The sequence below is a fragment of the Amblyomma americanum genome, chromosome 3 (genome assembly GCF_052857255.1).
Source record: "Amblyomma americanum isolate KBUSLIRL-KWMA chromosome 3, ASM5285725v1, whole genome shotgun sequence".
Lineage (NCBI taxonomy): Eukaryota > Metazoa > Arthropoda > Arachnida > Ixodida > Ixodidae > Amblyomma > Amblyomma americanum.
This window is the reverse complement of record NC_135499.1, coordinates 149858708-149874914: the sequence shown is the minus strand read 5'-3', so window position 1 is coordinate 149874914 and position 16207 is coordinate 149858708. Positions and strand designations below refer to the sequence as shown.

Genomic DNA, 16207 nt, shown 5'->3' with positions numbered 1-16207 from the left:
CTCGTACTCTTTGTTTCCTAAGTTGTTGTTCTCTTGGCGTATATTATTGAAAAAAGTTTTTTTTTTCAAATGCTGTGAGGAAATAACCAGAAAATTATTTTTGTACCACAAGCTTGTTCCCTCTCATAATGCGCGCGACTGTATCCTTACCCGGAGTAATAGGGAAATTGAATGGTAGAGGAACGGCAGCGCTCCTTGCTTATTTACGGGCAAATTTCGGACCCGAAAGCAGCAGAACGAAGTCTTTTCATTCAACGGATCGTAGAAAGATTCAGTACGGACACACATTTGCCGAAACTTAATTAGCACGCACTTGACAGTTACTACTTGTATTTAGAATCATGATTATATTAAGGGGTTTTCAAGTTCGAGGGAAAAGTATAAATAAATCTTTTGGGTGCGAACAAAGAGTTCTCTCTCATTTTGCTCGCGTCTATACAAGAGGGTCTAAAACTGTGTACAAAGGCTTTAAAAATTCCACGCAAGCTCATCCTCGTTTGCAACATACCTCAGTGCTTGTAGTGCATAATCTAGAACTATCACCCCGTGATCTATATTAAGCCCTCCCTCAGTATTTCAGTCTCGCAGCTTCCCATGCTGGAATTGCGATGTATTGTCACAGTTCATCTCCGACCTTTCATTTTGGCGCGAAAACGCTACATTACGAAGTCAAACCGGATGACCTATTTGTAAGATGCTTGACCTTGGGCACACAATAAATAAATAAATAAATAAATAAATAAATAAATAAATAAATAAATAAATAAATAAATAAATAAATAAATCATTGCCTAGACTGCGATCGGAGCACGCGGCTGCACGAACAGATCAGCGTCGCTGGCCACAGTACGAGAGCACTAGGATTTATCGCCGCTGCCTATCACGCCTCATCTTAAACTGCGACACGTTCTCGCTCTGTGCATTGCACATCGTCTTCTGCATCAACTAATACTACTAGCAAACTAATATTCGCGCTTTGATCTATGTGGCGGCAGTTACTGAGAGATGTGAGCTGCATGCGTTGGCGTGGACAACGCAGCGGCAGAAACACGGCACTGGAGCAGTTACGCTTTGGCGTTGACAACATTGCTTAACAAACGCGGCACTGAACCATAAGCCGCCGGCGTGCATTGGGTAAATTTTCATTGACGGTTAAAAAGTTGAACACAAGCATAACTGGCTCCCTGGGTCAGTGGACACCACAATCGCGCTTTCAGGTACGCGGCGGTGTTTAATAATAATAATAATAATAATAATAATAATAATAATAATAATAATAATAATAATAATAATAATAATAATAATAATAATAATAATAATAATTGGTTTTGGGGGAAAGGAAATTTCGCAGTATCTGTCTCATATATCGTTGGACACCTGAACCGCGCCGTAAGGGAAGGGATAAAGGAGGGAGTGAAAGAAGAAAAGAGTAAAGAGGCGCCGTAGTGGAGGGCTCCGGAATAATTTCGACCACCTGGGGATCTTTAACGCGCACTGATATCGCACAGCACACGGGCGCCTTAGCGTTTTTCCTCCATAAAAACGCAGCCGCCACGGTCGGGTTCGAGCCCGGGAACTGCGGATCAGTAGCCGAGCGTCCTAACCACTGAGCCACCACGGCGGGTCGGCGGTGTTGTCCACCTGTAAGAAACCGTGCTTTCGCGCTTCGCAATGCCAAACCGTTGCCAATCTTTTTTTCTTTACGCTCTTCCGATGCGTGCTTTCTTCCGCACTCCTTAGCATTCTGAGGCAGCGCTTCCGCATTGCTCTTCGCGGCGATCTTGGATGCTTGCCCTTCGTTAGTTTCCACGTAGGCCACGTCGGTGCCCGTACCAGCCGCGTGTTCTGGGCTGGCGCGTCTGCCACCCGCTGCCAACTGCATGCGGTGGCGGCCGCCAACTCCGCCTCGCCTACATGCAGCCTCTCTTAGAGCCCTGGGTTCTGTCTATTTTTATTTATTTATACAGCACTGCTGGCCTAAAGGCGAGGCTGTGAGCACGAGCGGGTGATGTGAAGAACGGAAATAAGTAAAACATGCACACACAAAAAACACCAAAACGCGACGAGTTTTGCTGACACAAATCTAGACAGGAGGGAGCCGAACAAATTCACTGAAGAATAGTAAAACAGCAGTTACTACAGCAAGAAGAGCCGCCGCGGTGGCTGAGTGGTTATGGCGCTCGGCTGCTGGCCCGAAAGTCACGGGTTCGATCCCGGCCGCGGCGGTCGAATTTCGATGGAGGCGAAATTCTAGAGGCTCGTGTGCTGTGCGATGTCAGTGCACGTTAAAGAACCCCAGGTGGTCGAAATTATTCCGGAGCCCTCCACTACGGCGTCCCTAAAAGTCTGAGTCGCTTTGGGACGTTAAACCCCCATAAAACCAAAAAAACTACAGTAAGAAGGTAACTTGCTAAATCAAAGAGCCAATATAACAAAATGTTTAAGCATTTACAATACAGCCGAAGAAGTTGTCAGGAATGAATCAGTTGTGTGGCGTTCCACAATGCAAACCACTAGCCGGTTCTATTCTTGATTCGTCTTAGGTAAGAAGAAATTTGCGAACGCTTCACCACGACAGGAATAATGATTGTTTTGTTTTTTTGTTACAGTTGGATGTGGTAGACCGCCTGCGCACTGGCTCCATGCACGCGCTTTTACATATGCCGAGTTCATCGTGAAACAGCAAGGGCATGTATTTATATCCATCCCGTTGGCGCCAGTTTTACGAACAGTCTATGTCTACCTCTTTTTTTTTTTTTTACTAGAGCACTTGTGGAATTAAAGCTGACCCAGATGACTCTTGGCTCGGGTTGACAGTTTGTCCTTTTGCTCTGAAATGTGAAAGGCGAAAACGCCGAACGCAGAGTTGCGGTACGAATAACCCCTCCCTCTCTGTCCCGGTTCTTCATTTGATACGATTAACGTACTATTGGGAAGAAAATCCTCAGAGACAGGAGCTCAGGAGCTCAGGGACCGAAGCCGATAGCTCTTTTATTAACTGGTGGCTGTGGACGTGTGCACTGGATGTGAAAGTCGGGGTCACGGGCTTTATTTGGGAGTATTCCAACGAGCCAATTGATGGAAGGTATTTCACATATAATATCGACAGCAAATACTTATGGGACGCGGATGTAAGAAAATTAATTTCGGCGCAGTAACACATGCCTGATGTATCCCAAGAAATTAGGGGATATTCAGCCTCCATTCGCTAGCGACTGGGTGGCGAGGCAGCGCTAGAAATATTTTTTAGTGCGAAAGCATTTAGGTTGTCGTCAGGCAGTTTGCGTTTTCTCCCTAACCAAATTCCCTGATTGGTTGAGAGCGATAATGCGACCTTGTGACGTAATCACGACCTGTCCTGAAGGTCATTATGATTGGTCGAGAAAGGTCAGATAATTCTGTGGCGTCATCGCAACCTGCCCACCGTGGCAGGCGGCAACCTGTCCATCGGATTGTGCAATACAGTGCAGCAATACAGCAGCAATTTCAGCAGTACACGTAGGAAATCGTGATTTCCGGGTTTTGTGGAGCTCCGCAAAGCTGAGGCGGGGGGGGGGGGGGGGGGGGGCGCCTCGCAAGTAGCGTAAATAAACACACCTTCGTCTCGGTAACCCAGAGCGGTGTGCCGGAAGTCGTTAAACGTGTCAGTTAACAAGGACGAAGTCTCTCTGTTTAAGCAACGTTGCCTAACGTCCTAACACCGAGGCTAGCCGATGAAAGGCGGCCGCTGCGGCCTGCGGGGCGGGCGTAGAGAAAAGCGTCGAAATAGAAATTGCATATCCTGCTCGCACAGCTTGCAAAGGGGGATACTTAAGCACTTCATGAATCATAGCTCCCGCGGGAGCTTTGCGCAACTTGTTCCGGCTGTAGAACGCTTGACGAGGATCCTGAAATTTGCGGCAGTGCGGTGCGAACTTTGCCCTTACGTGCTCACCACTTATTTAAATTGCGCCTGTTTAAGCTCTTTGCAAGGGTGGAAATGCGTACGTAAAGTTGCGCTTGCTTCGACACGAAATCTTTGAACTACCGCAACTGCCGCTGCTTAATGTCTAAGTCGCACATCAGCCGCTGATGCCAGCAAACCAAAGTGCCGGTCAGGGGGTGACAATGCCCGCGGTGTGCGGAAGTATAGCTGCACATCATTGGAAGTCAACGCCAGGCATTGCTTAGACGCCACTGACTGATTACGTGTTGCCAAGGGTACAAATACTTTCGAGCATTCACAGTTCCACAGACAGATTAACAAAGGAGCCGCGTGTAGATATATGCAGGTTGCAGGACATTTGCTTGCATAAGAAAAATGTGTTGAACAAAAATACAACTCAGTTAACAAATAAAGCGCTCCATGCACTCGCTCACAAGCCTTCAGCGGTGAGGACTATCGCCCAAATTAGTTATTACTGTAGAGACAAAACGCAGCTTGCATGTGAGCTCCGAATACCTTAGGCAACACTTGATAGCGACCCGCTAATAGAAGCTCGCTCAAGTGTTATCAACGACAAACCGCAATTCTCCGTGGTAATGTCGAGATTGCACAATAAAGCCGCCGGATTATTGTGCTCGAAAGGGGAAAAAAACAAAGGGAAGAGAAGGGACAAAACAGCTAGCGCCGAGACCATCTGAAACACAAGTATGCGAATACGCAAGTCAACCTTGAGCTTGGCAGCCGTATCAGGGGGCTTTGGAAAGCATCGAAGACGGTCCTCGTGCGTGTTGCCAGCTGATGCCCGCCAGTGCCGAGGGTGGTTTTAGAGCGAGCCGCGTCGCAGTTGTAGGGAGGCTTCTTTCCACACGTGACTGCAGCCTGTTCGGTCAGGGACGACGGCCGGCTTCTGAGAGGCTAGCCATTACGGATGCGACCGAGAGACAGCGGCAGCTATGCGGCGAGCATACACATATGCATGGTGTAGAGGCGACAACATCGCTAATGTAAGCAGCCCCTCTGTTGTAGCACGCCGTGCTTGGTGTGTGCCGCCGCTGTTCTTGTGTTCGGCTACCTTTGGATACGGTAAGAATTAAAGAGGAAAGCCGTGCTTCGTTCGCTTTATAGAAATGAAAAAGAGGACCTAATCAAAATTCATTGTGGAGCGCCCTTCTTTGGTAGCTCATTATAGGACAAAATTTACCCGTGAAGTTCTATAATTGTTAAAAGAAACGACCCGATTACCGACAGCTGATAAATGTATTACTGTTCCTGTGTTCTTATTATTTTTTTCAATTATCAAACGAAGTGAGGAAGATCGTCGACTCATAATTAACTGGTGACATTCCATACAAGCATTATTGCAAGTGCGTTTGTTTGCTTATGTATTAATCTCTTTAGAGTGAACAAAACATGGGTCAGCTCGTGCGCTCATGGTGCTTATTTGCTTTGCTTGATGCCTGTTTTTTTTTTATATATGGCCGCTGCGACGGAAACAAGAAATAAAAGCTTTCGGGCAATGGCAAATTTCTTCAGGAGCTGCCGTTGAGCACGTATTTCCGGTGGGTAGTTTCTCCGGTGAAAATTTGCTGACAAGAAGAGTTGCAGTAAGACGGGAAGCGGTTTCCTGGTGTTATGACAACTGAATCGACTCTTGTGAGCAAGGTGGATTTAATACGTATGTGTTAACACATCATAAAATCCAGGATGCCATAAATGATCTTGAAATAGCCTCGACGGCATGTTAAGACTTCACTACATGTTTAAATATCGATAAAGGAAGCGTGCATTGATGTTTCGGAACTTTATGCTGGTTATACCGGGGTGAGAAAGAAAGAAAACAAAGAAAGGAAGAAATAAGGGAATAAAGGAAGGAAGAAAGAAAGAAAGGAAGAAAGAAAGAAAGAAAGAAAGAAAGAAAGAAGGGAATGAAGAAGTACGTAAGAAGGGAATGAAGAAGTAAGTAAGAAGGGAATCAAGAAAGAAATAAAGAAAGAAGAACAGGAAGAAAGAAGGGAACGAAATGAAAATATGAAGAAAGGAAGGAAGGAATAAAAGGAATGAAGGAAAGAAGAAAAGGAAGAATGAAAGACTGAAAGGTAGAAAGAAGAAAAGGAAGAAGGAAAAGTAGAAAGAAAAGAAAAAAAGAGAAGAAAGAAAGGCAGAGGGAAAGAAATAAGGAAATAAAGAAAGGTGGAAAGAAGGAAAGAAAGAAGGAAAGGCAGAAAGAAAAGGAAGAAGGAAAGAAAGACAGAAAGAAAGAAAGAAGGAAAGAAAGGTAGAAAGAAAAAAGGAAGAAAGAAAGACAGAAGGAAAGACTGAAAGAAGAAAGGGAAGAAGGAAAGAGGAAAGAAGAAAAGGAAGAAGGAAATAAAGAAGGAAAGAAAGAAAGAAGGACAGAAAAGAAGGAAAGAAAGACTGAAAGAAGGAAAGGAAGAAGGAAAGAAAGAAGGAGGGAAAAAATGAAAGAAAGAGAGAGGAACAGAGAGATTGCTGAGTCTTTTAACCGCCTTTACCAGACTCCAGTAACAGCTTATTATAGTTGCGTTAGTCATCACGCAAAGCCAGCTGATTGGGCAGGGTGCAAAATCTGCATTGTTCGTCCTTCGTTTTAAGCGCAGTATAGGAAACAAAGGTATGATACTATTGCAATAACCCGGTTCGAGTTTCAAAACAAAGAGACGCCGACCAGTAAAACGAAAAAATTGTATTGACGTTTCGGCGCCCAGAACGGGGGCCTTGTTCACAATGGAAACACACCAAGAGGGTTCGTCTTTTTAAAAGCTATAGTAATCGCCGTAAAGATCGCGCGTAAATCGGGTTAAGATTGCCCTCGTTACGATTAAGCGAGTGAGCCGTTGTCTGTATCACCAGGGACTCGAGATGAAGCCGTGATGTTGTCAGTTTCTCTTTTTCGATGATTCTTGCTTTTTCCCAATCTATTCTGTGATTTGCCGTCACCGCGTGCTCTGCCAAGGCGTTATTGCGGGTATCTTCTTTCTGCACATCACGAGCATGTTGCTGTAGGCGCTTCTTGTAACTTCCGGTTTCGCCGATGTAAACACCGTTGCAATCTGCACAAGGGATGGCGTAGACAACTCCTGGGAACTTCTCTTTTGGCAACTGATCTTTGACGTTCATCAGTTGTTGTCGCATTTTCTTGACAGGGACATGGGCAACTTGCACGTCATACTCTCGTAATACACGGGCGAGGCACTCACTTGTTTTCGGCACATAAGGAATAGCCGCACGTTTTTTGGGCGGAAGAGGGGCGTCCGGATGACGAGGCCGTGACAGCCGTCGTTCTGTGGACCTGATGAAATGGCTTGGGTAACCACAGCTAGTGAGATCTTTTCGTACCCTTGACGCGTCCGCAGCGGCGTCAGTGGTGTTTGTGCATATCTTCTTGGCCCGCTGCATTAAACTGCTCACAACGGCTCTTTTTTGGGCGGCAGGATGGACGGAACTGAAATGTAGGTAGCGGCCTGTATGTGTAGCCTTTCTATACACGCTAAACGACAACTTCTGGCCTTTCCTTGAGACGAGGACGTCCAGAAAAGGCAGACTGCCGTCCACCTCTTCTTCCAACGTAAACTGAATGGCGTCTTCCTGGCTGTTCAGGTGTGTCAGAAACTGGCTCACCGCGTCCCTGTGCAGAATGCAAAAGCAGTCGTCGATGTAACGGAAGAAGACCTTGGGGGCAGGGTGAAAGGAGGTTAACGCGCGTCGCTCCAATGACTCCATGGTGAGGTTAGCGGCCGTCACCGAAACAGAAGCACCCATGGGGGTCCCATGGACTTGCTTGTAGTAGTTTCCCCTAAAAACAAAGTAGGTATTGCTCAGGCAGAAAGCAAGCAGCCGGCGCAGGTCCCGTGCTTCTATTGGCGATCTTTCCGGTAGAGAGGCATCGCTATCGAGCGCAGCGGTGCATACGTCGACAGCAAGGTCAGTCGGTACACTCGTGAACAGGGACTTCACGTCGAAAGACACCATCAATTCACTGTCTTCGATCAGGGTGTTGCGGGTCTTCTCAACAAAGTCGTATGAGTTGCGAACGTGGCAAGTCCCATGGCCAACAAGCGGGGATTCCGTCACACTCTCGACTTCATCACCCGGTTCGAGGCGCGCGAACTTGGCTCAAAACACATACAAGTTCAAATATTGTTGCCACTCAAGAAATAAATAAAGGAGTGTTTATCTATGGCAAGAATTTGCAGTAACTCATTAATGAGTTCAGTGTTTGAACCACTGGCACCGAAACGTTTGATACTTCGCCGATTATAACTCACATTGTTTGGCGTAAGACGGTTGTTTCGAAGCTCACAATGCACAGCGCGCTTCCACGTGCCTTGACGCTTCCACAGAATCTACCAACCTATTTGACCTGTCTGCTACAGTCGTATACCAGACATAGACGGGCGGTCATGAAAGACATGAAACATACTTGAAACAACTATGGTTTGTCTACAAGAAAGGCACCGGAAATGTAAACAATATTTACGTCACTGATGTGAAAATTCCAAGACGCAAAGTTATTCTTCTTTCGCATGGCTAGAATAACCTCAGTGAGGCCGTCGATACGATCTCCAGAACGTCTCTGGCGTGCGAACGAAGGCACTGCCTCTGCCGCTCAGCGCATGCTCCTGAAAAAAAAAGAAATTATTTCATGGGCTATCGTAGATATCACTAATGCGTCGCGTGATAGAACGGGCGGACCGATGCATGCGCTGCATTCTTAAGGTCTAAAGGGGGAAAAAATTTGCACAGCACAGGACGGCTTAGCGTTTATAGCGAGCACTGCTCGTTAAATGTGCATTGACGTTTTCCAAGAAGCACTTACGTCAACTCGAAGCCCCAGGGAATGTAACGACAGAAAAACCCAACCAGAACGAAACAACCCGAGAGTGCAGTCCGCAAAAGGAGCGATAACACGGAAATCAACGCACGCCTGCCCGTTGGTCTCGCTTCCAGAAAAAAACACGAAAGGCTCGAATTCAGAAAACACAAAAATGAAAAAAAAAAGCAAGAATGCGACTTAGATTTCACGAGTGCACAAAGTTGTCTTACGGTATGAAGATCGTTCAACGAATAGGGCGGTGGGCCACTATAAATGGCGGCGGGCTCTTCTGAGGCCATGGGTGAACCGTCGAGGCGTTCCCGTCAGTGCCTTCAGTCCGACAGTGTAACGGGGGATGTCACAGAAGCACGTAGAAGACTGCCGCTGGCGAAATAGAGCGTGCACAGGAGGCGATACCTGTCGCATAATCCGGGCGATCGAGGCGCTCGCGCTCCCCGTCCGCACCAACGGCAAAGCCGCGGAACTTTCGTCCTGCCCGCCGGCCTCGATTCTCGGCGAAGACGACGACGACGCGCGCCCAACTGGTTCCCGAAGTCGTCAACACCGCGAGGCCTTCCTCCCTCTCTCGCTGAGTCCCCTCTCTTCGTGGCACTCAGAGGTCGCACCGTTGCATAAAGACTTGGCTTCTCTGGATGCGTGTGTAACTTGTTCCTACATGGATACCGTGCCCATGCGGGAAACTTTAAAGCGAACTGGGACGCGGAGCCAAAGCCGCTGATTCCCCTAGAAAGTGTTTCCCTGTTCCGAATGCCGGTCCGAGAATTCCTTGGATTGCTGGTTCAACTTGCGACCGGTGGCCACGCGTTTGTTCCTTTGGTGTGGCACCTGCGCTGGCATCGGCAGCTATGCGCTTCGCGCTTGGTTGCGCGCATGTGTGCTTGGCTGCTCAAGATTTTTTACAGCAGTGCGTTGGGTATGACTTGTATTTCATTGCTTCGAAATCAAAGGAAGAAATGGGCTTGGGCAGGGTGTGTAATGCGAAGGCAAGATAATAGATGGTCCTTAAGGGTAACGGACTGGATTCCAAGAAAAGGCAAGCGAAGCAGTTGATGACACAAAAGTTAGGTGGGCGGATGAGATCAAGAAGTTTGCGGGCATTCGATGGCCGCAGCTGGCAAAGGACAGGGTTAATTAGAGATACGTGAAAGAGGCCTTTGCCCTGCAGTGCGCGTGGTCAGGCTGATGATGATGAGGACGATGTTTCAAAAAATAAAGACTTTTGTGCATAAAAAGACTGCCGCGCGAAGACAGCTTGCCAAACAGCGTGGCTACGAGCAAGCACCTCGGTGGCTCGGCAGGCGTCTACGTCACATAAAGGAGGTGTTAATCAGCCGTATATGAAATGATTCTAATGGAATGTTCTTTCATATGCATTTATGTTTCAGAGTGGCCAATGAAAAGCTTATCTGTGCGCTCACGTCAGTATTTAACTTGAGCGTGTGTACAGTACTACAGCAGACCCACGACTTGAATCATCGAATAGTCCAGCCGTAAAAAATATCCCCATTGTTTTTATAACGGCTGCCAAGGCACGTACAAACCATAAGGAATGGGCTTTTGAAGATAAAATCCGTACGCATCAGCACTGACCGAAGAGTACTATAGACTACGACATTGTTAGATACTGCGTGTAAAAGGTTTCGATACTGACGCCCTCTACAGTTGCAGCTATATATGCTGAGCAAACAAACGTAATCTTTAAAAATGAACGTCAGAAGAGATAGCGACAGCGCGCGTGCCGTCTAGATGAAAACATGCTTTGCCTCCATCGGAGCAGATAAGTCGCGATGTCAATCACCTTGGGTTGACACTCTGTTCTTGGGCCTGGCCCACAGGACCCGATAACCTCGGCGGCACGTGGACGCGACGGTATTTCCGGTAGCACTCAAGTGAAGTAAAGTTCTCATCCATGGAAGAATTTCCATTTGTGATCAGAAAGGCAGACGACATTTGAGTTGAAGGAAGTTCGTCACTGTCTTGGTCGGCACATATTTTCAGTATTAGCCAATGACATTACTCTCACCTAGCCCGACGTTCCACGTTTCACAGAACAGAAACGAGGTCAGCCACACAGACAACAGCTGCGCCCAAACCCCAGAAAGAAAATTGAAAGAGTGCAGAGAAAGAACAAGCATTTATGTATTGAATATGTGTAGTGTGATTAGGCGTATAGTTCACTCTATGCCTTTAAACCTTTGGCGTTAGCCTTGGTAACCTCTAGCGGTCCTGTGAAAAACTGAAATTTAAAGGTATAGACAGCATTAATATGAAGGCTATAACTTTCGCATGAGGCCGCCAAAAAGAATACAATTTTTTTTTATCCTGATGGTCACTTATTTGAAAAAAAGGCTATGGAGAATAAATAATCGCAGGGTCCTGCTATATACTTATTTTATTCAGCCTTTCTGAAAATGTAAGCTGCTGTAGGGCACTTTATCCAAATAGGTGAAGCATGGAGTAATCACTTTGCTACTGATTCTTACTGTAGTTCCTAGAATACCGCCTAAACACTGTCATTCTTTAGCTGCAATCATTTCTCGCGAATATCACTAGAAACGCAAGGACATGTTCCTGGAAAGTGACTTTGCGCACGATATAGGTGTATGTATCCACATTATATGACAAATTATGTGCGCGTAAAGAGCGAATGGGCGGCATTTTATACTGACTTAGCTCGGTGTGCAACGCTGCTTATGCCCTATAACTGCCCACTTTTGCTCAAGCGAAAACTCTAAGCAGCCCAAGATGCCTTTCCGCTTTGCTTAACGACTCACACTCGCTTGAGCCATGCATGTGCGACGCCTGCTCTGTTGTGTATGGAAAAGGTGGTGCGTCTTCAGTGCATGAAAGAAGAAGCGACAGACTGTTGGTAAAAGAGCCCTACGTTTATTGGAAATACGCACTTTTCACTGCACAAGCTCTAACGGTTGCCCCGTAACAAAAAGCCTCGAGTTTTGCTTAAAATCGAGACCTATATACAGGTATTACAAAGTAGGAAACTACCACTATATAGTTCATGTGTTCACAGTAAGTTATGCTATGTGAGATTCTTGTCCGAACTGTGCAGAGACAGTGAACCAGGCACAAATGACTGCCATGGTGGCTCAGCGGCTTTGGCGCTCGGCTGGTGAGGACAAGTTTGAGAGATCGATTCTCGCCTGTCGTGGCAGCATTTTGATGGAAGTAACATGGAAAAGCACAGGAGCACTGCGGGGTGTGAGTGCACGTTTTCGGTTCATTGCAGCGCCCCTCCTAGCAGACGTGCAGTTTCGCATAGTGCAAACAGCACACGACAGCCCAGCACACCAAAGCACACCACGAAACGAAACGAAACGGCACGGCACGGCACGGCACGGAACGGCACGGCACGGCACGGCACGGAACGGCACACCACACCACACCACACCACACCACACCACACCACACCACACCATAAGGGATCATAAAAAATAAAACTAAACGATTTGCTCATGTATGCTTTAGACCAGCAGCTAGTGCATCGCTGCTAACTAAGGACGCTGGCCCGTGAGCTCGCCCTGGTGCTCCTGCAGCGCAAGTTTTTTCTGGAAAGGAGCTCCGGTGAAACGCGATAGAGACACGTGATGATGACGGAAGAAACCCACGTCGGAATAAGAATTAAAAAAAAACGATAAAAAGCACAAAAGCAGCAAAACCAGTATTTACTCGCTGACACAAGAACTGCTTCAAGTCACATGTTCATAGCACTCCCTTGCCTCCCCCCCCCCCCCCCCCACTCCTCCATTTCGACGTTTTTAATAGCGGACACGTTTTTTGGCAAGGCTGCACCCGAAAGCCGCGCAACGAGGAAGGCTTTGCTGTTGACATCCTGCTGTTGTGTATATCAGTTTCAGTTCATCGTGCTTGAACGCTGTTACGCTTTACCCGAAAGAAACATACGAGGATAATTGTCTTTTAGTTTAGTTCCACACCGCCTGAAATGAACGAGGGCTCGGAATCTGTGTTTAATTCTAGAGAACAAGGCGGTTCAAAGTAGGGTTCAACACTCCAGTAATTGATTCGCTCATATTTTGCTTTTCCGCTCAGAGGAAGACGCTATATCGCCTTTGAGTTGGTACTTTTAACTGCAGAAAAGCTTGAAACGAGGAGTCACGTGCAAACTTCTGAATTAAAATCAACGCGCTTCCTGAGCTGAAATGTTTGGTGTTGTGTGCTAAAAAGGAAAATGAATTGCAGAGAAATGTATTGTTGCAATAGGTCGTTAAAAGCCGATTCAAACAAGTACTTAACACGTACTGCTGATCGAAAATTCTCATCGTGTTCTGTACCAAAGGGCGCCAAAAAGGTAATGGGACGAAGTGGAGCTTTATACTTGAGCTCACAAGAAAACGCTTAGTTCTGTAAAAATTAAGTGATCAGTGTTTATCAGAAGAGAGACGCTTGCTCTCTTTCTTGTGCTGCTCTTCATTATTGCAGTGTCAAGTTCTCGCAAATGTACAGTGAAGTGAGCGTTTAAGATTTTTAACTGTTTTCACACATACTCAGCTTTCCCGGACATTCAGCAGCCATAGCGCCATCTGTTGATCGCTAGTCGCGAACACCGCGTAGCTCAATGGGGGTATTTTAAAAGGGTGGCAGATCGGGATAGTTGGTGCAGGTATGTCATGATCTTGAGCGCAGGAACGACACGGACACAGAAGAGACTAACGCGAACGAGCGCTACTTCAAACTTAAAAAGTTTGATTAGATGAAGCGCACAAAAACACAGCACACAGGAAAGGAAGACACGAGACAGCCCGTCTCGTGTCTTCCTTTCCTGTGTGCTGTGTTTTTGTGCGCTTCATTTACTAAAGCTATGAACCAACTTGCCCAAGAACGTGTTCTACTTAAAAAGTTTGTGAGTTTCAGAAAACTAGAGAGTCCCGAGTTATTCTATGCGACATTGGTGATTATCATAGCCGACTATTGTTCCTCGCTCTAAAAGCTGATCTACAAAATGCTTCCAGCGCTCACACCAATTAATCCCGACGGCTATCGGTGGGATGTATCGAAAAATCGAAATTCCTGCGGTGGTTTTGAATGTTCCTAGACACGAGGCACTTGGTCGCAGCCTTGAAAGCTGGAAGCGTTAACTCAGATTTCCTGGTCATCATTACATGTTTTTAGTAAAAAGAAGCTTTAAAAACTTCTGACTTCTGTTATCCCCGTAGAAGAAGCGTTCTTTCTATTCTCCCCGAAAACAAAGCCAGTCCGGGGAACCTAATAAAAGAAGAATGTAACTGTAAATGTATCTCGGGGGTTCCTGTTCATCCCCTTGCGGTAGGCTTTTTTTGCCCTTTTGTACTTTCACTAGCCGCCGACCATCAAGTTGGCGAGCCCGAGGGCCATATAATCCTTTGACAAGCGCCAACTCCCGCCGCAGAAAGGGCTGCGCGTTGTTTATCCCTCCCTCGACGAGCCGTCTTTACACCCACACGTGCATCCGTGGAGTGCGTAATTTCTCAGGTGCGTATGCGTCGAGGTCAAGGTCTGTTGATGTACCGCGCAAACGGGGTTTAGTTTTTTTTTCGTCGCAATTACTGGAAACCGGAACCGGTCATTGGGTCACTGATGCGGGATTTGTGCAGACAACCAAACCTGTTATATGGCGCTCATAAATGGTAATACAAAATGACCTCAGAAGAATCGACTCCTGCGCCTTGTATCTTCGAGACAAAATGACGTGGCAGGGATGAATGAAATCGTACGGAAGGCAAAAAGCAGTGTGCGTAAAAGGTAATGCTAGTCTGACTGGCCTAGCATATTCGACGTAGTTTTCTTCCCCCCCCCCCCCCCCCCCCCCCCCCCGCGCGCAATATTGCAATTTTCTCATGAATTTTGCAGACGAAGAACTTTTTCTACGAAGTCGAAAGAAAAAAAAAACGATGAAGCTGGCTGAGCATACGCAAGAAGACAGAAAACACAAAAGAATGCATGTATGAAAGGGTTCTGGGAGTAATAGGAGGAAACGATTTTCGAGAGCACAAGGGATAACGAAGATGTCCTTCCAGCATTTAGCGCCGCTCGGTTCTAACCAAGGTCAGTTAGCTGCAATAAGCATTCTAGGTGTTCGTTTTTTTTTTTTCAGCCACAGGAGAAAGGATTATTCTACAGTGAAGAAAGCAAAAAATAAACAAGGCTTCCAGGATCGCATCACCAAAAATGAAATAGAGCCTAGGAACCAAAGTATTTATCGGAAGCTTTTCCCATGCTGAAAGTATGAGGTTACAACAAGAAGTTTTTGAAAAATGAAGGAACTGGAAGTTCACAAGTCAGCGACAAAGGTTCCAAACTTAAAAAACGACTCTTTAATGGCGAAGAAAATCTCCCCCCCAAAAAGGAACGAAAACACACACACACACACACACAACACACACACACACACACACACGACACACACAACACACACACACACACACACACAACACACACACAACACACACACACACACCACACACACACACACACACACACACACACACACACACACACAACACACACACACACACACACACACACACACACACACACACACACTTGCTCATCTCGTATTAACGGGACGCGCTGCAGGAAGCACTAAGTACGGCTGCTGCTCACTGGAGAGCAGTGTGTGTAAGAAGGGAAAAACAAAAAAAACAAAAAGGACGATAAACCTCGTCGCCTATCTTCTCAGATTTAAAGGCGTTCACACTGCTCGCGCTCTTTGTTACTAGAGGTTCTCCTATAAGGACCCCAACCTAAAGTTTGCCGTGCGACGACCGCGCCGTGCTCCTCCCGTAGCGGCGGAATTCTGAAGCGTCGATCGGGCGCGACGGCGCCGCGACGCTCTGACTGGCCGTGTTCGCGTGCTGCGCGCGCTTTCTCTCTCCGCGTGCTCCTCGCGCCCGCCTCCACGCGGGCGCGGCGGATGCTAGCACAGCCTGACGACGCACAGTGCGCCGTTTATGTCCATCGGTGGGCAGTCTTTACGCGGCGATCGAAGTGGCATGCGGCACCGTGGTTGCCTAAAGGCGGGGAAACGTCTTGCTTGACTTGCGGGCTTCCCTGGAATGACGCATTTGCTTACTGCCGTGTGTGCTGTCAACAGAAATTATCCAGGTGGCAGGGATCGTTGAATGCGAAGTACCGGTGCAGTATCGGCGCTGCAATATTGATTAAAAAATAGTACTAATGATCCAACACCTGCGGCAACAGGAGAGAGCGCTGGCGGGCACTTAATATACGTGCACTTACTCGGCTGACACCATGTAAATTGGCAGCGCATGCAACTGCGAAGGCGAAGATGGCAGACACGATTCCACATGTGAACTAACATTGTGCCGCTATCGTACACACGCGGTAGCAGCGTGGCTCTGCAGATTACAGACTACAAACTGTAGACCTCGGGGGGCCGCGCAATAGTGTTACGT

At 47.0% G+C, this 16207-nt stretch overlaps 1 protein-coding gene across 4 annotated transcripts in view; it reads right to left on the bottom strand.

The window, feature by feature from the left end:
* Nucleotides 1-16207, bottom strand: part of LOC144125151 (excitatory amino acid transporter 2-like) — an 86718-nt gene that overhangs the window by 17239 nt on the left and 53272 nt on the right. The window contains exon 1 of one of the 4 annotated variants that reach the window (XM_077658275.1): nucleotides 8990-9537. The exons of the other annotated variants lie outside the window; for them this stretch is intronic. Coding sequence (XP_077514401.1) covers nucleotides 8990-9058 — 69 coding nt within the window. The 5' untranslated portion in view covers nucleotides 9059-9537. Of the gene's footprint in view, nucleotides 1-8989; nucleotides 9538-16207 lie in introns of those variants that run through there. 4 annotated transcript variants of the gene reach the window in all.